The 23065-nt window shown below is 44.0% G+C and overlaps 1 protein-coding gene across 3 annotated transcripts in view; it reads right to left on the minus strand.

Annotated features, from left to right (window-relative positions):
- Positions 1-236: 236 nt before the first annotated feature.
- Positions 237-23065, minus strand: part of cep85l (centrosomal protein 85L) — a 257274-nt gene continuing 234445 nt past the window's right edge. For all 3 annotated transcript variants that reach the window (XM_078212719.1, XM_078212718.1, XM_078212720.1), the window contains 6 exons: positions 19673-19827; positions 16968-17085; positions 13158-13208; positions 11517-11624; positions 5102-5324; positions 237-1900 (listed from right to left, as the gene is read on the minus strand). In XM_078212719.1, coding sequence (XP_078068845.1) covers positions 1737-1900; positions 5102-5324; positions 11517-11624; positions 13158-13208; positions 16968-17085; positions 19673-19827 — 819 coding nt within the window. In that variant the 3' untranslated portion in view covers positions 237-1736. The remainder of the gene's footprint in view (positions 1901-5101; positions 5325-11516; positions 11625-13157; positions 13209-16967; positions 17086-19672; positions 19828-23065) is intronic.

The following is a 23065-nucleotide window of genomic DNA, read 5'->3' on the forward strand; positions in this document are numbered from 1 at the left end:
TTTATTAGTTTTCTCTCCAGGAACCCTCCAAGTTCTGGTCATAATAGTTTACAGTGTCTTCAAAGCCTGACTGCACAGCACAAATTTGCCTGTAATTCAGTTATGACTGTAAAAAATCATGATTAGAATCATAGAAAATCATAGAATCCCTACAGTGCAGAAGGAGGCCATTCGGCCCATCGAGTCTGCACCGACCACAATCCCACCCAGGCCCTACCCCCACATATTTTACCCGCTAATCCCTCTAACCTACACATCCCAGGACTTTAAGGGGCAATTTTTTAACCTGGCCAATCAACCTAACCCACACATCTTTGGACTGCGGGAGGAAACCGGAGCACCCGGAGGAAACCCACGCAGACACGAGGAGAATGTGCAAACTCCACACAGACAGTGACCCGAGCCGGGAATCGAACCCGGGACCCTGGAGCTGTGAAGCAGCAGTGCTAACCACTGTGCTACCGTGCCGAAGTTTATGAAATAGGAATAAAATTTTGGTAAGGGTGAAAGGGTTTCCACGTTGGAGTTATTGAGGAAGCATTGATACATAAAACGGAGTTTGGACTTGCAATTAAGTTTGAGCATGGTCCAGTGAATCTAAATTTATACTTGTGGATTGAAACTCAAAATGATAATTGTTACTTTTGTAAAAATACTCCAAGTTGCATTTTATCAGCCATGACCAACAATGTTATCAATGTTCACAGACCATATCCATCTGAATGGGGAAAATTAAGATTCATTCAAATAACATAGCAAAATACTCTTCTGATTTGGTGTATTACAACCTTCAGATTGAATTGAATCGCCCTTCCCTGTGACGCCTTTGATGGTGGTGGGGGATATTTAATTAAGTGGGAGGATGGTGGGTGAAGACCCTGCTGCCTTCCTACCTCCATCCTGAATAAGTCCATGGTGGAAAGTTCTTCAGCTTTTTCATCCCGCCACCAATTGAGGCCCTTAAGTGGGCAACTAATGACCATTTAAGGGACTCACTCCAACACCGCTGCCATTAACCCAGTGACAGGCAGAGAGCTCATCAGGCAGGGAGTATGACGAGCAAACCCATGTGGACTGCTTGCTGGCTCCTAGCTGTGACCCCTCATTCAAAAGCACTCGGTGTCTAAATGAGGGTCCCAGCATTGGGTAAGGGGCTCATTGCCCTTGCATCCCTTTACCCATGACCCTCCAGCCTCGGAGACCCACCCTGCCATCACTCACTGGTGACCTAGTGATAATACCAGGCCTCGGATGGCAGCAGTCATCGTCTCCCTGGTGGCACTGCCGTTCAATAATGCTGCCAACATCTTCCACCCTTGGGTCCTTACTGAAAAGGCCAGTTGCTGTCCAGTTAAGTACCTGAGGCAACATGGAGCTCCTGTCAGCTCTCCAAGTGGTGGGCGAGACCCTTCATCACCCCCATTAAATCAAGCATCAAATTCAAATTAAAAAGCAAAATACCCCTCTAACAATGAAAATAGGTTTAACTTAAATCATATTTGTTGCAGGTTGGTTCTACCTTCAGTAGTCTTAAATGAAACACAAAAATTAATGGGAGCAAGTTTTCATACATTCCATATTATTCTACAACAGCATCTTTCAATAAAACAACAATGCTTCATTCATGGCTCATTCTTTCAAATGTTAGCTGCAACTTTGCTGTATGGCTCTTGAATAGAAGAGCAGAGGACTGTAATGAAGTGGCATTACAGTCAGTGCCCTTATTGCTGCAATTGTCACTGAGTAATACAGTTGTCACCCATATCCTGAGCATATCGATCTGATATTATGGTCCTTAATTCATCAATATCTTTCCTTAATTGGCAGACATCAGTTAACTGCTTTGAAAGTGTTTCTCCACTCTGGTAATTCTCTCCTTCATCGCCTGAACAGTGCAGAGCTGTTAATGAATCAGAGAAAACATTAGTTACTATAGACATCTTGTCACAAGGGATAGATTTTCTTGTGTGTGCTATTTTCGTCAAATGGTAACTGCGTGTGTAATTGTTATTTGCCACATTGTATTCCTAATTTGTTGTTGAGCAGTGAATAGAGGAAAATATATCTTTGAGCAAAGGTTTAATGTATTTGCCAAAAGAACCAGGCGAGGGGAGGCAAAAAAATTTATGTAGCCAGTTGTTAGGATTTGGAATGCACAGCCTGCTGCAAGGATGGTGGATGCAGATTCCATAGCAACAAAAGCACCATCTATTGCGTAAATGTTACATTTTTCTTTACTATAGTGCTATTGCTTGTAGGCAATGTTATAGTCTGCCTATTAGTGTCTGAGTTATGGATAAAGAAATTGAACAGCTCAGTTCATCCTTTATAGCAGCAAAACAAAGAGGACCTTTATCTCATCAGTGTGCAATGGAATCTTACCAAGTCTCAGTGGTGCAGGATGAAATGCTAACCAATAACTGAATAAAATCATCAAAAGTGAAACCAAGGAAAATTGAAAATACATTCACATTGCAATGACTGTACAAGCAGATAGAGCTGATTGGGTGACTATTATCACACAATCCCAGTGTACTGGAATAGGTCTGATGCATTCGAATTACATGGATTAAGTCATCACCACGATCCCATCAGGTTTGCAACACTTGGAAGGCACCTAACTTTGAACCTCCTCCCGCTTCTAAGAGGATAAGAGAATGGGAAGCTTTCTAGGTGATGGTTCTGAACAGCTGCTGGGAAGCCCTGAAGCTGGTAACCATTGCAGATCCATCTTACTGCCCCAAATTGTGGGGGTAGGGCCTGGGTGGGATTGTGGTCGGTGCAGACTCGATGGGCCGAATGGCCTCCTTCTGCACTGTAGGGTTTCTATGATTTCTATGATTCTATGAAATTTAGCTCATCTCATGGACGGTCCTTTATAGCAACAACATAGAGAGGACTTTTATCTCATCAGTGTGCAGTGAAATCATACCAAGACCCAGAGATGAAATTTAGATCCATCAGAACCTTCAGACACACGGTGGGGGTAGTCCTGACAACTACTCCCTCCCTATTCCGTTTTTAGTGCATAATATTTGCATAATTTTTATCTCTTCCAACTTTGACTAAGCATTATAATTGGCAGATAAATGTCAATATAGATAAGTGTGAGGTGCAACATTTTGGTAGAAGAATAGGAAGGCCACATATTCCTTGGAGGATGGGGCTAAGTCTAAAGAAGCAAAGGGATCTGAGGATACACGAATTGTTAAAAGTAACACAGGTTATGAAGACATAAAGCAAACAATGCACTGTAGTTCGTTTCTAGAGGAAGAGAAATGAAAAGCAGAGAAACTGTGTTAAACCAGTGCACAACCTTGGTTCAACCACACCTGGAGTATTGTACACAGTTCTGGACTTGATATTATAAAAAGGAAGAAACAATACAGATGAACAAAGATAGCAGAACTGAGAGGTTGTACAGGCTGGTATGAGGTGATCCGATTGGCATCTTTAAAATTATGAAGGAGTTTGTTGACATGTAAGTACATGTAGGTACAGGATTTCTACTCCATCTGACTAAGGAGCAGCGCTCCGAAAGCTAATGGCATTTGCTGCCAAATAAACCTGTTGGACTTTAACCTGGTGTTGTTAAAACTCTTATTGTGTTTACCCCAGTCCAACGCCGGCATCTCCACATTATGACATGTAGGTGTACAGAGAAATTTCCACTCATGTGTGAAACCAGAATTAGAGTATTTTTTAAAAATTCATTCATGGGATATGTGCATTGCAGTTTTGGCCAGCATTATTGCCTATCACTAGTTTCCCTTCAGAAGGTGATGGGAGCTGCCGTCTTGAAGTGCTGAAGTCGGAGGTGTAGGTACAACCACACTGCTGTTAGGGGGGGAATTACAAGATTTTGACCAAGCGGTAGTGAAGGAACGGTGATATATTTCCAAGTCAGAATAATTAGTGACTTGGAGGGGAACTTCCAAGTGGTGGTGTTCCCAGCTTTCTGCTGCTCTTGACTTTCTAGATGATAGTGGTCTTGGGTTTGGTAGGTGTTGCCTAAGGAACCTTGGTGAGTTCCTATAGTGCATCTTGTAGATGGTACACACAGCTGCCACCGTTAATTGGTGGTGACAGTTTGAATGTTTGTGGAAGGGGTAGCAATCCAGTGGGCTGCCCTGTCCTGGATCGTGTCAAGCTTCTTGAGTATTGTTGGAGCTGCACTCATCCAGGCAAATGGAGGGTATTTCATTACACTCCTGACTTGTATTTAGTAGATGGTGGACAGGCTTTGAGGAGTCAGGAGGTAAGTTACACATCACAGGATTTCTATCTAGCCTTTGACCTGCTCTGGTAGCCACAATATTTATATGGCTGGTCCAGTTCATTTTTTTGTCAATGGTAATCCTGAGGTTGTTGATAGTGGAGGATTTGGCAATGGTAAAGCCATTGAATGTCAAATGATGATGGTTAGATGCTCTCTGAATGAAGATAGTCATTGCCTGGCACTTGTGTGGTGCGAATGTTACTTGCCATTTGTCTTAACTTTTAACATAGTCACTAATAAATCTGCTAGGGTATTCAGGAGAAATGTCTTTACCCAGATAGAATGTGAAACTTGCTATCATAAGGAATAGCAGAGTTGAATTGCATGGATGCATTTAAGGGAAAGCAACATGAGGAAGAAAGGAATATATGGTTGTGCTAATCAGATTATGCTAATCAGGTTAGTTGGGAGGAAGCTCATGTGCAGTATAAGTACTAGTATGGACAAGTTGGGCAAAATGGCTGTAAATGTTTGGCTGTAAATTCTGTATAATTCCATATAACTTCAGCTGTTTTTCGCCACGACTCGAGTTATTCCAGGAAATATGTGTGAAGTTGCGAAGGACTCCAATAAGAGTCCTCAACATTTTCCTTCCTGTGCTTTGGATTCTTGAAATAGGCCTACCTGGGGCACATTTACTTACAAATAATAATAGAAAATCAAAGCATGATACAAAATCGACTTCACATGATAACTGAATTATGCAAACATTACCTGGTCTATCTTTTTCCCTCTAACCTTGAATCTCCTAAAAACTACCCTCAGTCTGGACTCGCCTTCTGCAAACCTACAGGAGATCAACAAGTTCAAAAGCGTACTTACATTGTATCCCAAGTAACAAAGAAAGGTTTGGCTCCTTGCCCTGCTCCCTCTGGGTAAGAATATTGCACAGTGCGCGCAGCTCATGCAGACAGCAGGACATTTCTTTCAGTAGCTGTTGGATGGCTGATGTTTCTTCTGCTGAGCATTGCTTGGGCTCTTCAGTTTCCTGCGGTTGTTCATCAAAGGTTGAATTTTCTGATACTCTTTGGTTCTTTGATGAAAACTTCACAGACACGAAAAAATGTTACATAAAGTATCATAGAAATTACAGCACAGCAAGTTATTGGATCAGTTGTACATGTGTTGCTGCTCGCTCTTCAATTGGAGCTGTCTAACTTTCTTTTTTTATTCATTCATAGGATGTGAGTGTTTCTGGCTAGGCTACCATTTATTGCCCATCCTTAATTGCCCTTGGGTTAGCTGCCTTCATGCATCCCTGCAGTATATGTGGTGTAGGTACATCCCACAGTGTTGTTAAGAAGGGAGTTCCAACATTTTGACCCAGCGACAGTGAAGGAATGGTGATATATTTCCAAGTCAGGATGGTAAGTGACTTTGAGGAGAACTTTCAGATTGTGGTGTTTCCATGTGTCTGCGAACCTTGTTTTCCTAAGTGGTAGAGGATGTGAGTTTGGAAGATACAGTAAGGTGAGTTGCCATGGTGCATCTTGTTTACAGTACACACTGCATCCACAATGCATCAGTGGCAGTGGAGTGAATGTTTAAGATGGTGGATGTTGTGCCAATCAAGCAGGCTGCTTTGTTTTGGATGGTGTTTTTGGAGCCGTGCTCCTTCAGGCAAATGGAGAGTATTGCACTACACTCCTGTTGTGCCTTGCAAATGGTGGACAAGCTTTGAGGGGTCAGGAGATAAGTTACTCACTGCAGGCCTCCCAGTCTCATACCTCTTATAGACATGCATTGGGTGGAGGGGGGCTTTTAATCAGGCAGGAGGGTGGCAGCCCACTGTCTTCCTATCTTTACTCCAATTAATCGTAGAATCCCTACAGTTCAGAAAAGGGCCAGTCGGCCTATCAAACCTGTACAGATGACAATAACCCCACCCAGGCCCTACCTCTGTAACCCCATGTATTTACCTTGCTAATATCCCTGAAACTAAGGGGCAATTTAGTATGGCCAGTTCACCTAACCTGCACATCTTTGGACTGTTTGAGGAAACCAGAACATCTGGAGGATACCCATGCAGATATGGGGATAACATACAAATTCCGCATAGACAGTCACCTGAAACTGGCATTGAACTGGGGTCCCTGGCACTGTGAGGCAGCAATGCCACAATGCCACCCTAAGTGCAGGACAGAAAGGTCCATTGATGACCTTTGTTCCCTTCTACAAATTGAGGTCCTTAAGTGGACAACTTATCTTGCCACTCATCTTGCCACCATTGTTATTAACCATATAGCTTTGCCAATGGGGGAGCTAACAAACAAACAATGGCCTATTTGTTTGGAGGCTCCTGGCGGGGTGGTCTCTTGTTCAAAGGCACTCAGTGCCTCATTGAGAGAGCCAACATTGGAACGTGGAGGAAGAATGCTGAAAGTCACCCTCCTGTTCTTACAGCTGAGCCCCCTTTCCATCTTTCCCATGACCACTTTCTTGCCATCACCTGTGCTTGGGTCTCTTCTCCGCGATCTGAAGCCTCAGGTGGGTGTACAATCACCACCTCACCGGTGGCGCTGCCGTGTACAGAAGAGCTGCTGGCCCATAAGTGGGATGCAGCTCTCAATGGGCAGAACTTCTATCCTGAGGTCCTTAATCCCGAGAAGGCCTGCCACTGGCCTGTCAAGTGTCTGAGTGGCATGAGATACAGCGGGTCTTCCTGAAAAAAGGCAACACGGGGTCCTTCTTGCTTTCTAGTCAATGGCCAAGACTCCCCCTCACACTCCCCGACCCCCACCCCTGTCCCCTCCACAAGATTCTATCCATAATTTATGTGGCTGGTCCAGTTACCTTCTGTTTTCCATATGATTTTATATTCTTTGTTTTTAAATGCTTATAACTTTAAATGATACTATAACCTTGGACTCAATAGCTACTTTTCATAAAACATGTTTCAATAATCCTGGCCCCAAAATTCCTTGGAATTTCGGCAAACTGGAGATGTTATTAGAAAAAAAAATGGGATCTCTGAATTCCAACTACAAAGGCAGGCAGGCAGGCAGGCAGACGGGCAAGCCTTTGATTTAATATTTCATTTGAAAGCGCCTGTGACAGTGTTGCATTCCCTCAATACTGCACTGCAGTGTCAGCCAAGATTTTGGTGTTCAAATCGTGGGCATGGGGTTCATTCCAACAATCTTCCGACTCACAGGCTGGAGTGCTACAAATGAGCCATGTCTGGCCATCCGCCCTGAGGTACAATGTCTGAAACTGAGTGCAGGATTGCAACTGGTGCCTGACCACGGCAACCAAAGCATCATTTCCTCCTCTTTGTATTTCAACTCCTTTGAAATAAAGATCAAGGATTATTCAGCCTTTTTGATTACTGAGTTTTGATCCCAGAGTGAAACCTGGCCTGACAAATCCTACCTTTTATTTTTGTTTTAGAAACTGTGGTGGTAAATTATTGCTGCTGAACTTTTAACACAAAGGGCAGGGTTTTCTGGCCGTGCTCACCTAAAACCCGAAAATCCCACCCGAGGTCAATGGACCTTTGCATGGTCCTGTCCCGCCTGCTACGATTCCCTGGCAGGCGGGATGGGAAAATTCCACCCAAAGAATAAAATATTTATTAACCAAGAGAAATGAACTATATTATATTACTTACACCAGACAAAAAGGTTGGAAATACAAACACAAGAAAATGATTCAAATTTCACTATTCCTTCATCCCAGCTATATCTATACAAACACATACAAGTTCCTGGGAAATGCTATTTGTCTCACTCACCAGATACACTCCCTTTTTTGCTACTCTCTATCACGTGCCTACTAATCAATTACCAGCCCATATCATAAGCACTTGGAGGTCTTGTGATGCAGTGGATAGCGTTCCTGCCTCTGAGCCAGATGCTCCGGGTTCGAGTCCCACCCCAGGACTTGACGGCCAAGGAAGGTACATTCATAATGTGGTCAAACAGGTTGAGTGTCAACCTGTAAATCCTTCCGACATACCAATGGCTGGTTGTAAAAACGAGAGAGTCTCCTGGTCAGCCACACTCAATGTGGATTGGTGCCCCTCCATCTATAAGTCCCTGGGGACAGACTAGTGACCTGTTCCAGGAATTACTCGCTATGGAAACAGACAAAAGTCTGCCTTAGTGCACCAATAGGTGTAGGGAGAGAATTGGAATGGAATCATAAGCACCTACATTCATTCTCAAATATACGAAAGCCCCTTTGTCTATTGCCATGTAATCTTTAATTAGTTCCCCTCCACTATATCTGAGGCTGTATAAGGTTCTGGTCAGACCCCATTTGGAGTATTGTGAGCAGTTTTTGGCTCTCTATCTAAGGAAGGATGTGCTGGCCTTGGAAAGGGTCCAGAGGAGGTTCACAAGAATGATCTGGAATGAAGAGCTTGTCGTATGAGGAACGGTTGAGGACTCTGGGTCTGTACTTGTTGGAGCTTAGAAGGATGAGGGGGGATCTTATTGAAATGTACAGGATACTGCGAGGCCTGGATAGAGTGGATGTGGAGAGGATGTTTCCAATAGTAGGAAAAACTAGAACCAGAGGACACCACTTCAGGCTAAAGGGACGATCCTTTAAAACAGAGATGAAGAGGTATTTCTTCAGCCAGAGAGTGGTGAATCTGTGGAACTCTTTGCTGCAGAAGGCTGTGGAGGCCAGGTCATTGAGTGTCTTTAAGACAAAGATGGATCAGTTCTTGATTAACAAGGGGATCAGGGGTTATGAGCAAAAGGCAGGAGAATGGGGATGAGAAAAATATCAGCTATGATTGAATGGGTCAATTAGGCCAAGTGGCCTAATTCTGCTCCTACGGCTTAAGGTCTTATTTGACTTGTTCTTTGACCTATTGCATGCCAACTAATGTTCATTCTATTTCAGGTGATAGTCATTCTTCTTTCATAATCTCTTCTCACTTTTTTTATTTCACTTCTACCCCTTCTGTATTTCTCATTTTTGTATTATCTCCCTTCATTTATCATATTCTGTTTGGAATCACATTTATTGCACTAACCTTTTTATTTATCAATGGAACTGAGGCTTTACTTAAAAGCAAAATATATTTCACGTGCATCATATTAGTCCCACTCTCCGGTCTGAATTCTCCCCACCTCCTTTGATAGACACCCCCCCCCCCCCCCCCCCCCACCTTCCTCTGGTCCTGACCTGACACCCCTCCCTCGACCCTCACCCCTTCCTCTCCTCAAGGTCTCCCCTTGTTTGGCAGCACCACTCAACTTTGAAACTTACCTTCTCCTTTTAAATTGCCCCTTTAAGCATCTCCTATATGGCAGTTAGTGCTGTACAAAGGAGATGTTCCTTTGTTCCCTGCACTCCAGTTACTCCTTGTCAATGCAGCTAGGGTGCACTTCGCCGCTCCTCTCTCACCAAGCCTGAGTGAGGGAGGTTGGGCAAGACGGGGACTTTGCAATCTCAACGTGGGTAAATTCATCAAGAGTGGCAATCTGGTGGAGATTGTCTCTCTGAGGAAGTTACAGGTCTAAATGTCTTAGGATCTGGAATTAAGAATCTACTGATGACCATGAAACCATTGTTGATTGTCAGAAAAATCCATCTGGTTCACTAATGTGCTTTCAGGTAGGAAATGTGTCATCCTTATTTGATCTGGCCTACATGTCACTTCAGAGCCACAGCAATGTGGTTGACTCTCAACTGCCCTTGGGCAACTAGGGATGGGCAATAAATGTTGGCCAGCCAGCTGCACTCATGTCCCACGATTGAATAAAAAAATGCTCAGCTATCACTAAGCTGCAAATCTATCCTCACTGTTGCATGTAGGCCCCATTCATGTTTAATTACCTCCCACAGGTGCCAATCTAATCATCTATTCTAAACCCTGCTTTATCAATTACTTTAATGTACAAAACTGTTAATAACCTTCAATATATTGATCTGCAGGCTCCATGAAATCTTTAATGTACCAAAGCCTAGGAAGAATAAAATCTTTGCTGAAGTCAATAACTCCTACAAAAAGTCCAATAACACAGTCCTGACAAACATTAGTTCTTCTTACTGAATTTAATTCACTTGTGCGACTTGCAATTGCCAGAAATATTTTAGTTAAAATTAGGACCATTTGTCATTATATTTTGATTTGTCTATTGATGCTGGGGGATTTGTAGGTGACCCCTTCTGATTAATACCCTGTGAATGCCATTCTAATTAATTTAAGTATCTGATGTTCAGCTTTGGCTAGGTTGTAAATCTATACTCACCAACACCACATGGTGCAGGCCACATGAAGCAACACAGTTGCTTGTGGTCTTATACTAAGGAGATAACAATTGAATAAATGTTATCTGCTTTTTCAATAGTTACTCAAAATGAAAGGAATATATATTCACAGCTGGCCTAACTAATCTATTGCTCCCTTCACAATGAGTAATGTGTCAGCAAAGTTTGTTGTCATCCATTTTACACTGAAGGAAGAACGGGTATGGCAGGGGTGTTTTAATCGTTATTACTTTTTGGAAACCATAAATTCAACCCTATTTAGTAATTTTCTAATCTCCACGTGCTCATGGACTGTGATTGTCAGAAACACCTTTGTCTTGAATTTTACATCTATATTCTGCTGTTTTCATTTTTGTTTTTATTTAAAATCTGCTGCAGACAAGGTGGGCCAAATGACCTCTTTCTGTGCCGTAACAATTGTGTGATTCTCAGTCCATTGCATTTGAATACTTTGTGGATGCCCTGCTAAATCTATTAAGAACATAAGAACTAGGAGCAGGAGTAGGCCATCTGGCCCCTCGAGCCTGCTCCGCCATTCAATAAGATCATGGCTGATCTTTTTGTGGACTCAGCTCCACTTACCCGCCCGCTCACCATAACCCTTAATTCCTTTACTGTTCAAAAATTTATCTATCCTTGCCTTAAAAACATTCACTGGGGTAACACCTCTAATTGCGGAATTTTGCATATTACTAATTTTAATCACTCCACCATAGATGGCCATATTTTCAGTTGCCTTGACTCTAATTTCTTTTCTAACTTCTCCATCTTTCTTGCTTTTAAAGCCTTCCTTAAAACTAATTGCTTTGACCAAGCTTTTTGATCTTAATATCTCCTTCTGTGGTTCAAATGTCAAAAATTTGTTATTGGTAACACTTGTTGAAGACCTTGGGATGTTTTGCTGTGTTAAAGGTATTATATGAATGCAATGCGTTGTTTGAATTTTACAATCACACTACCATTAGGCAAATCAAACACGCAGCAGGGATAATGCAATGTGTTCACTCACATCTTCCATGAGTTCCTTCAGTAGCTGCAGATTCCTCTGTGTCTCTCCAAGCTCCTTCCGGAAAGTCTGTGAAGCAGACTTTTCTTGTGTCAATTTTTCCTCTAATGCCTTCAAAATATATCACAGCAGTTGGTGAACATCTCATCAAAAAACAGCACTGCTACAACTAATCTCCTTGTATCAGGCATGACAATAGACAGATGTTTACATTCAAATAAGTACACCAATCTCATGATCATAGAATCTCTACAGTGCAGAGAAAGGCCATTTGGCCTATCATGTCTGCACCGAATCTCCAGCAGAGCATCATAACAGGCCCTATCCCCGTAACCCCATGTATTTACCTCACTCTACTCCCTAACCTACACATCCTGGAACATACTAAGGGGCAATGTGCCATGGCTAATCCACCGAACCAGCACACCTTTGGACTGTGGAAGGAAACCGGAGCACCTGGAGGAAACCCATGCAGACACAGGGAGAATGTGCAAACTCCACACAGTCACCCAAAGCTGGAATTGAACCCAGATTCCTGGCACTGTGAGACAGCAATGCTTACCACCGTGCTACTGTGTTAGTTACCCCTAGAGTGCTTCACAGCATAGTAATTTACTCAGAGATTACAAAATGGAAATTTATGAAAAGTTCACCCAACTCATTCAGGCAGTATTGAGCTGAGCTCTTTTGACCATAAAGGTTATTCCCTAGTCTGTACTGAGTTATCTGATCTGAGTTGGGAAGTGGAGAGAGTGCTCACTTGTACTTGAAAATTGAGGTCTTATAACAGATGTAGTAGGTTCCTTGTTTGCCGATGAAACAAATTAATTCTTCTGTACAAAAGCTGGATGCTTAATGCACAAGGCTACCTGAAAATTATATCAAGGGGACCTTGGACATCCAAAGAGTGGTTGCTCGTTTCCTTGTAATTGGCCAGGCGGAGTTTCCTTTCTTGTCCATGCTAAGGAGTCTCACAACACTCACAATACTAGTAAGAGTGGAATACTAGTTGCGAGTGGAATCGGCTGCCGTCAGTGGTGGTGGAGGCGAACTCAATAGGGTCTTTTAAGAGACTCCTGGATGAGTACATGGAGCTTAATAGGATGGAGGGTTATAGGTAGGTCTAGAAGGTAGGGACGTGTTCGGCACAACTTGTGGGCCGAAGGGCCTGTTTGTGCTGTAGTTTTTCTATGTTTCTATGTTTCTAAGAGTTTGGATTTGAGTTTCCTATCTGTAAAACTTCCCTTTCAAATATTTTTGTGCGGCAAAATCCTTGGGCCTTCCGGAGGTTTCTGGCCAGAGTTAACTTCCCCATCTTTATAGTGGGGCCACTCACCTGATGAAGGAGCAGCACTCCAAAAGCTCGTGATTCTAAATAAACCTTTTGGACTTTAACCTGGTGCCCACCCCAGTTCAACGCTGGCATCTCCACATCATGGGATCCATGCTGACTGTCGTTTACCAGCTTAATGTTACACAGATATTCCCCAATCACTCCTGACAATCGATTATATATTTTACATGGAACACCTGTAAGATTATTGGGTCATACGCTGACAAAGAAGTGAAAATCACTTCTTTTGTGACCCCTTCAGAGAATTATTCAGCAGTGCACATTTTCCCACTGCAGGAAAAGTAATTTACCTGTTTCTCCAGGTTACATTTTTCTATTTGCTGTTCTTGATCATCAATGACCTGCAAACAGAAGTAAAGCCAGACTAGAAACTCTGCATCAATGCACTGGCTCTAGCCCGATAACTGCGATTCACACGCACTTCATCATGACTATTGTTTATGCTGCCACAATGCCTGGTACTTTCACCAGTCACAGCATGTTAGTGCTGTTTAACTTCAAAATACTATTTCAAGCAAGTAAACATGTATAAACACAGACCTGCAGGAGGGAGCAATACAGATGCCAAACATACATCCTACTGGTTTAGCACCAGCATACTTCAGCATAGGTTCTTCAGGCAATTTCTCAAATAAGGATAATGAGGAGAGGAAGGAAACATGGAAAAGGAAAGAAAAGTAGCAGATACAGAGACAAAAGGAGAGAGGGAAACAGAAAGAAAATGGAAGATTTGAGAAAAGAAGAGAAAACAAGAGGCACAGATTGGTACAGATATGCAGAAGGTGAAGATAGATAGAACGATCCAAACACACAATTGGAGGTGAGAGAAACATGAGAGTGGGAGAGATACGAGAGGGTGGGAGAAGAGGAGGGTGAAAGAGGCGCACACACACAGAAGACAAATATACGTACGGCTCAGAAAGAAGGCAAGAAAGATGGAACAGAAGGAAGAGAGGGAGGGATAGGTACAGAGGCATTAGGAAGAAGATGATAGGGAGATATAGGGCCTGATTTTACCATTTTGAGTCTAAGTGCCGAATCTGGGCGTCAAATAGATCCGCGCCTGGAATCCTCTTTCCAGCGCGCCCATACGCATTTTGCCGGCCCCGTTCCGATTCGTGCTGTGGGCGGGGCTTAGCGCTGGCAGACCGATCGGAGCTCTGAACTGCGCATGCGCAGTTCGAAAAGAATCTGACAGCGCGCCCAGGCGCGAAAGAAAAAAAAAAGCAGAAAGCGGAGAGAGCGGCTCTCTGACGGTCATCCTCTGGTCGGTGGGGGCCAGGGGTACCCAGATCATCCTCTGGTCGGGGGGGGGGGTTCTGCTGCCAGTCTGCGGCCGATCGGTGGGGAGGGAGGGAGCAGGGGGGTCCGCCGCCACTCTGCGGGCGATCCCTCCACCCCACCGGAGGAATGAATCCCTCCTGCCGGAGGAGTGAACGTGCGGCCATGCCATGGCACAAAACCTTCAGGATGAAGCGATTTCTCGCTAAGAAGATGAAGCAGAACCGGCCGATTCCCCAGTGGATCCGCATGAAAATTGGCTACAAGATCAGTACAAGTCCAAGAGGAAACACTGGAGAAGGACCAAGCTGGGCCTGTAAAGGGATACACCATCACTGGTACACTACCAGCCACTGATTACTCTTCCCTGCAGGGGCAAGAGAGCGGGAGAGATGGCTGTGGCTGGTAGTGTACCAGTGGTACCAGTGGCTGGTAGTGTACCCTCGCCACCCCCCCACCCCCCCCAACCAGAGGATGACCTGGGTCAGAGAGCCATTGGAGGCTCTGACCCCGCTCTTCAGAAGCTGCAGCGACGACTTCGTACTTTTATTTTGCAGGTCGCTAAAAGTGCGGATGCGGAACGGGCCAGAAGGCGGTAAAGTGGAATTTGGCGGTAGGGTTCGGTGCGTGGTTCATTAAGTCGATTTAAATGCATGCAAATGCATTTAAATCGTCGGGCCGCCCGATTCGGGCGTGGGTCCTTGTCGGTAAAGCCGCGATCTGCTCGGAATCGGGTGCAGATCGCGGCATAGGCCCGACGCCCAACTTTACCGCGATTTCATGCCCGAAAACAGGCGCAAAGTTTTGGTAAAATCAGGCCCATAGAATGGTTGGGAAAGAGAAAGACACAAAAAAGGAAAAGACAGAAGGAGAAATTTTAGACCATAGGTAAAAAACATGATAACATTGGAAAACAGGAAACCTGATCCCAGCTCGCCTCCAATGTGCCCACATTTTATTTGAACAGGCTACAGGCAATGTACTCTCCAATTAATTTTTGTAATGCGTGGCTGATTTGTTTACATGTGCGGCCATTTAAATTTTTTCATGTGGCCGCATCCATGTGGAAACTCTGCATGGCCTGCACGGGAACCTTTGGGTTGCTGCACAGCTTTGCAGTAATGCAGCTTAGCAGAAACATTGAGCGGTATTTAATAGATGTAACGGGGATCTTGCCTGCCAGCTGAAGAGCCCTGCATCACCTCCTTTGGGGAGGGCCTGCCAAATTAAGTGCCAGTCAGGGTGGTGGGTTTTCCTCTGGATTGAAGACCTCTTGTGGGGGGCAAGAGTCCTGCCCACTGAGAGACCCTGACCAATCAGAGACAGCAGCCCTTTACTGATTACTAGCCAGGGAGATGGTGAATGGTGCGTTATTTTTACCTGTCCAAGCCGAGGATCATCATAGACATGAGTGATGGCGGGAGCAGTGTCACAAGATGGATTGGGAAAGGATTTCGGCTATAAAAGCATGGGGTGGTCGGGGTGTGACCTTCAGCAGCTGTTCCCTTTCCTGATGCCAGCTCCTTCAGTCAGTTACTGAGTACATTTGAACAAGGGATCCCCAACTCTCGGAGCCACCCCCCAGAAAATATATATATATATGCCCACCATGAGCTCCCTCTCTCCACCTTACCGCTCCCTGATTATGACCTGTTGTTTTCCTGCTGACTTCCTGGCAGCGGGAAATACAGTCAAAAATGCAAATGGAGTCCTGTTGTTAAATGCAACAGGATCCCTGGAAAACCTATACTTCAAGGTTCCCCAGATACTGAACCGTTCAAGGCCCTCAAATTGACAAATAATGGCCACTTCAGGGCCTCATCTGATTGCCTCCAGTATTTTATTCAGTCTATATTGAAATATATATATATATATATATTATATTATATTTGCATGAAATTGACTGGATCTCAATGTCATTAGGGAGTTCAGCACATATGCTTCCCTCCCGCTTGAGTGCTCTCCACCTCTCCGGTGAGACATCACACTGGCACAAATCACTACTGGTTATATATATAATATATATTTCAGATTCACAACATCAAGATTTTGCTTTGACATTTTCTATAAGGTTTCTGTCACCTTTTAGTGGATCGCTGGCCACCCAAACATAGTCCCTTGTTTAATGGGTCAAGTGGTTTGTTTCTGAACTGTATCATTCTATGATAGGTGCAACCTGCACAACCTGTACAGGGCATTGGTGAGGCCGCAGCTGGAATACTGTGTGCAGTATTGGTCCCCTTATATGAGGAAGGATATATTGGCATTGGAGGGAGTGCAGAGAAGGTTCACCAGGTTGATACCGGAGATGAGGGGTTTGGATTATGAGGAGAGGCTGAGGAGATTGGGTTCGTACTCGTTGGAGTTTAGAAGGATGAGGGGGGATCTTATGGAGACTTATAAGATAATGCGGGGGCTGGATAGGGTGGAGGCGGAGAGATTCTTTCCACTTAGTAAGGAAGTTACAACTAGAGGACACAGCCTCAAAATAAAGGGGGGTCGGTTTAAGACAGAGTTGAGGAGGAACTTCTTCTCCCAGAGGGTGGTGAATCTCTGGAATTCTCTGCCCACTGAGGTGGTGGAGGCTACCTCGCTGAATATGTTTAAAGCGCGGATGGATGGATTCCTGATCGGTAAGGGAATTAAGGGTTATGGGGATCAGGCGGGTAAGTGGTACTGATCCACGTCAGATCAGCCATGATCTTATTGAATGGCGGGGCAGGCTCGAGGGGCTAGATGGCCTACTCCTGCTCCTATTTCTTATGTTCTTATGTTCTTAATATACCACTATACTGCCATATCAAAAGACAAAAACTAACCTTGCTGGCATGGTCACACTTTTCCCTGAGGTAGTCGTTCTCACACTGAAGTTGCTTCATGTCCAGCATGGGAAGCCGAACTCCATCTTCCAGGCACTTTTCCACTTTCTGCTGCAAACTGAACACAAAGACAGCAACCTGAAATGTTGGCTCGCTTCCTTTCGCCACAGATGCAGCCTGACCTGCTCCATGATCCTAGCATTTTCAGAAAGGGCGCGAGGCTTGTCAGCATGAAATTGACTGGATCTCAATGTCATTAGGGAGTTCAGCACATATGCTTCCCTCCCGCTCGAGTGCTCTGCACCCCTCCGGTGCGACGTCACACTGGCACAAATCACTACTGGTCTGTAGTAGCACAGAACTGGTAAGCTGGTCGTGCCATGGGGCTCGGAGGCCATCAAAGCCCTCGGGTGGTGGGGAACATGGCCGGACAGCACCCATCATGCAGTGTCCACCTGGCAGCGGACACCAGGCACCCCGGCAGCAGACATCAGGCATCGCCAGCGTAACAGGGGCAGTGCCAGGATGGTGGGACCTGGTAGGGGGCAATGATTGGGGGGGGCGGGGCTATGGAGAGGGGCAATGCTGAGGGGCTAAGCGGGGGGTGGGGGGGGCAATGCAGAGGAGTTGAGCAGGAGTGGATCGCAAGAGTGGTCATGATGGGGGCGGGAGTCATGATGGACTGCCCCAATGTGGGTGACTGGTGTTAGACTGGGGGACAACATGTTGCTGGCAAAATCGTGGGAGGGGGAAAGGGGTTGGGCCCGATGTCCGTGAGGCGTGGGTCTCCCGGTGCACCGTGAGATCAGGGCACCCTTGCAAAATAGTGGCCGAACAGTCTTAAGCCGGTTTCACCAGCGTGTTAGGTGCCCCCCATCTGCACCCCCCCCTCCCCAATCTACCACCCCCACCCCCAGTACCAGCGCCAAGCTCCGAACTCTCCAAAAAAAAGTGTAGAACGTTTGCAATGTGGAGCGCGTCTGAGAGACGGGCACAGTTCACCGCATGTTCCTTGCTGTTATGATACTTAGAAATCTTTTGGGAAAATTACAGCCGATGACTCTATCACTCCCTTAAGGCTGCTTAAAAGCTTTAGTTAAAAAAAATCCATAGCGCAAAACTGAAGATAAAAAAATCTTTGAAAGAAAATACACTACAGCATCAGATAAATACAAGGTAGCTTCAAATGAATTCCACTATATTTCAGCAACCTTGATTCTTCATTAGAGCTGATCAAGAAAAACTAGTTGATGTGGTCGATTTAGACTTTTAGAAGGCTTCCGACAGGGTTTCACATAGCAGACTACAGTGTAAAGTTCAAGTCCATGGGATTGTGGGTAGTGTCTTGAGATGGATAGAAAGCTGATTAGCAGACAGGAAACAAAGAGTTGGCATAAATGGGTCTTTTTCCGATTGGCAGTCAGTGATTAGTGGGGTTCCGCAGGGATCTGTGCTAGGACCCAAACTGTTCACATTATATATTAATGATTGGGAGAGGGAACTAAGTGTATTATCTCTAAATTTGCAGATGATACTAAGTTGGGTGGGAGGGTGAGCTGTGAAGAGGATGCGGGGATGCTTCAGCGTGATTTAAATAGGTAGCGTAAGTGGGCATATGCATGGCAGATGCAGTAAATGTGGATAAATGTGAGGTTATCCACTTTGGTCGCAATAATAGGAAGACAGATTATTATTTGAATGGGTGTAAATTGAGAGCGGTGGATACTCAGTGAGATCTTGGTGTCCTCCTGCATCAGTCGCTGAAAGTAAGCATCAGGTACAGCAGGCAGTAAAGAAGACAAATGGTATGGTGGCCTTCATAATGAGAGGATTTGAATATAGGGATAGGGTTTGGTTTACTGCAACTGGATAGGATGTTGGTGAGGCCACACCTGGAGTATTGTGTGCAGTTTTGGTGTCCTTATCTGAGGAAGGATGTCCTTGCAATAGAGGAAGTGCAGCAAAGGTTTACCAGGCTGATTCCTGGGATGGCAGGACTGTCATATGAGGAGAAACTAAATTGGTTAGGATGATATTCATTGGAGTTTAGAAGAGTGAGAGGGCATCTCATAGAAACTTATAACATTCTAACAGGATTAGACAGGGTACATTCAGAAAGAATGTTCCTGATGGTGGGGGAGTCCAGTAATAGGGTTCATAGTTTGAGGAGAAGGACTGAGGTGAGGAGAAATTTCTTCGCCCAGAGAGTGGTGAATCTATGGAATTCACTACCACAGAAAGTAGCTGAGGCCAAAATGTTGTCTGATTTCAAGATGTTAGACATTGGGGCGAAAGGGAATTGGGGGCTTGGCAGGATCAGGTTATTGAATTTGATGATCAACAATGATCATAATGAATGGTGAAGCAGGCTCAAAGAGATGAATGGCCTACTCCTGCTTCTAGTTTCTATGTTTCTATATGGCAGAGGTTTTGTGCAAGGCTCAGATCCCTCTACCTCCACCCAACATTTGATCCATTTCCTGTTTTTGCTCTAATGTTATACTCAAAGCAATGAACAAAGAGTTGGACCCCATGTTGGCAGTGTTGTGATGACACCACTGCGTTATTAATCTTATCATTGCACTCTGTTCTGTGAATCTGGTAAACTGTCTTGCAAAAGACTGGACAGCAATTCACTCTTAATAAATGTCACGGACATCCTAATCCATGCAAAGATTTAAAACTAATATCTGAACCAATATTACCTTTGTACAGTGGCAACTAACACCTTTTCCCTTTTTTTCTGGCTCTCCAGAAGTACGTCCTTCTCTCGGCAGACGATTCGATTCTCTCCCAGCTTTTTCTCCAAATCTTTGAACGTGTCCTGAAATTTCTCATTTTTTTCTTCCAGTATTGTGAGCTGTTAATGCAGCAATAAAATTTAACAATCAGTGATGGCTTTCTCATTATAAGCAATGAATTACTGACACTAAGGGCAGAATTTTATGGTACCCCGCCAGTGGGTTTGCAGGCAGAGTTTGTAATAAAAATCCACGGGTGGCCTTCCCAGATTGGCTGGCAATTCTCCGTGGTGGGACTTCTGCCTGAGTTAGGGGTGTAAGTTCTGTCTCCAGCTAATTAACACTCTATGAAGCAATCTGAAAAAAAGACATGTTATGGGATATCACCTCTAACAGCAAGTGCAAGAAGCTCATGCATTTCTTTGTCACCATCATTGAGATCTTCTATTCAACCGTCTCTGCTACCTTCCCCCTTTCTCCTTACCTACAAGGCCAAATATTGCCACTGATGCTGAAAGCCCAGCCTTTCTCATTTGTCTTTCAGATTGCCTCATAGAAACATAGAAATATAGAAGATAGGAGCAGGAGTAGGCCTTTCGAGCCTACATTTATTATGTTCATGGCTGATCATGCAATCTCAGCAACCTGTTCCTCCCACTTTCCCTTTGATCTATTTAGTCCCAAGTGCAGTATCTAACTCCCCATATGTTTTGGCCTCAGTTGCTTTCTGTGGTAGCATATTCCACAGGCTCACCACTCGCTGGATAAATAATTTCTCCTTATCTCAGTCCTACATGGTCTACCCTGTATCCTCAGACTGTGACAACTAGTTCTAGCCAGGAATCGAACCCGGGTCCCTGGCCCTGTGAGACAGCAGTGCTAACCACTGTGCCACCGTGTCGCCCCATTGTCGAAGTAAAATAAAAACGTTTTATTCTGCCTAATTGGAAAACCAACAGTTTTGGAAGCTGGAGATAGATAGCAATCACCCCCTATTTCCTGATTGTTCTGAGGTTTGAGAGTTATGCTATTTTAAATTTTGGCCTTCAATTATTTGTTGCCTAGAAATGTGATGCTATGCCAACAGATAGTCATAGCTGCCTGAGAGATAAGGCAGAGTCTTTGGACAGTAAAGCACCATGAAAAAGAACAGTTCCAACCAACTTACTTTCAGCTATTCTTAAATAAAATTATGCTGGAGTTTCATTTGCAAAAGAAGAAGATCTAATTAGGATGCCAAGGGAGTCTACAAAGATGGTTGTATTTGTGGCTGAATTTGCATAATTATGCATATTTTTGAGCTGTAGATGTGTAAATGTCTATAACTACTGTAATAAAGTATTCCACAACTGTTTCCTTTGAATAATTTGCTTCGAAAAGCTAATTAAAAGCAGTTGGTAACTGCCCATGCTGAAAGCCTCATTTAGTTGTTTCAGCCTCATATGGCAAGTCACATAAATAAATGGTTTGTATGTTGTTGCATCTGAATTACGCATTACAGTGAAATCTCAGCATATTCTTTCTTTGATTGTCTAATACCTATTTGTGCCCAATCCATAAATATGATAGTCATTACTGTTCAGTATATTTGTGAATAAAGACTTGGTTGTTGAAGTATAAATATCTGTAATAAAAATGTAATAATGGTTCTACTTCACATCACCGTGGCTCGATTTGTACATAATGTATTTTGCATTAGCTTTAGTTTCAGAAGACCAGTTTCCCCCGAGGGCAGGGAAATATAATAATGAATGATCTCAGTATCGGCATAATGGAATAATAGGAGTTGCAAAATTATGAAGAGCATTTAGTTCCATTAAATGACTATCACAGCGATTCTTTCTTGTTGAATTACTCTTAATTCTTAAATTTTAAATAATTAAAAATAAAAGAATAATTCCTGTGCTATGCACTTCTTTAATTGGTTTTATGCTTTGGTGAATATGAGGCCTCACGTGGTGAAACAAATTTGCCAGAATTGGAAGCATTTGGTTAGTTTTCAAATTAATTAACCCCCATTTATTCAGTCATCAGAAGACAGATGAACGTGGGTGAGATTAATGTGGGGAAGGAGGAGGGCCGATAGGGGTAGAGGGGGGCGGCATAGTGGAACAGCGGTTAACACTGCTGCCTCACAGTGCCAGGGACCTGGGTTTGATTCCCAGCTTGAGTCACTGTCTGTGCACATTCTCCCCATGTCTGCATGGGTTTCCTCCAGGTGCTCCAAAAGTCCGAAAGATGTGCTGGTTAGGTGCATTGGTCATGCTAAATTCTCCCTCAGTGTACCCGAACAGGCGCTGGAGTGTGGCGACTAGGGGATTTTCACAGCAACGTCATTGCGGTGTTAATGTAAGCCTACCTGTGACTCTAATAAATAAACTTTAAAACTTTGCTCATGTGGTCCCCGATATTCAATTATAGGAATTCTCAGGAGTCCGCATAGCTCATTGGCACCAGGAAGCCAAATTTCTGGCTGAATCCTGGGATCTTGTAAAGCTGGCTCAGTATTCTGAAATGCCCATCATAGAAATCTTGGGGGAAATACTTGTTTTCACGCAAGGGTCAGAGAGGATCACCCACCTGTTGTAGAGCTCACCAAATTTCCATTTAATTGAAAATCAGGCTTGGTTACTGCCCATGCAGGTGAAACCAAGAATTGATCGTGATATTACAAAGCACAATTGGGAAGGGATTTGAGGTCATTGTGGATGTCGAGAGGTTTGCCCTTAAACAGCTTAAAGATCACCAGAAAGGGAGCAGTAGTGAAGTGGTAATGTTACTGGACGAGCAATCCAGAAGCCCAGACTCATGCTGCAGTGTCGTGAGTTCAAATCCCACCATATAGCAGCAGATGGGATGTAAATTTGTTTAATAAATAAATCTGGAATGAAAAGCTGGTTCCTGTAATGATGATCATAAAATTGTTATTAAAACCCAGCTAGTTCAGGAAGAAAATCTGCCGGTTTGGTCCACAGCAGTGATTCTTAATTAGCTGTCTTCTGAAATGGCCTAGAAAGCCATTCAGATTTATCAAACCGTTGCAGAAATGTCAAATAAAAAACAACACTTGGCATTGGCTTAGGTACTAGAAATGGCAATGCTCAGTTGACCCTCATTAACATCTGGGAACTGGTGCCAAAGTTGGGAGGGTGTCCCACAGACTCGTCAAGCAACAGCCTGATGTAGTCATATTCACTGAATCATATCTCATAGACAATGTCATGGACACCACCATCACCATTCCTGGGTATGTACTGTCCTACTGAGAGGATGTTTCCCCTTGAGGGGGATTCCAGAACCAAGGGGCTCTGTTTCAAAGTAAGGATTAAATAAGGAATAAGAACTAAAGATAAAGAA

This window comes from Mustelus asterias, chromosome 5 (genome assembly GCF_964213995.1).
Source record: "Mustelus asterias chromosome 5, sMusAst1.hap1.1, whole genome shotgun sequence".
In the NCBI taxonomy this organism is placed as follows: Eukaryota; Metazoa; Chordata; class Chondrichthyes; order Carcharhiniformes; family Triakidae; genus Mustelus; species Mustelus asterias.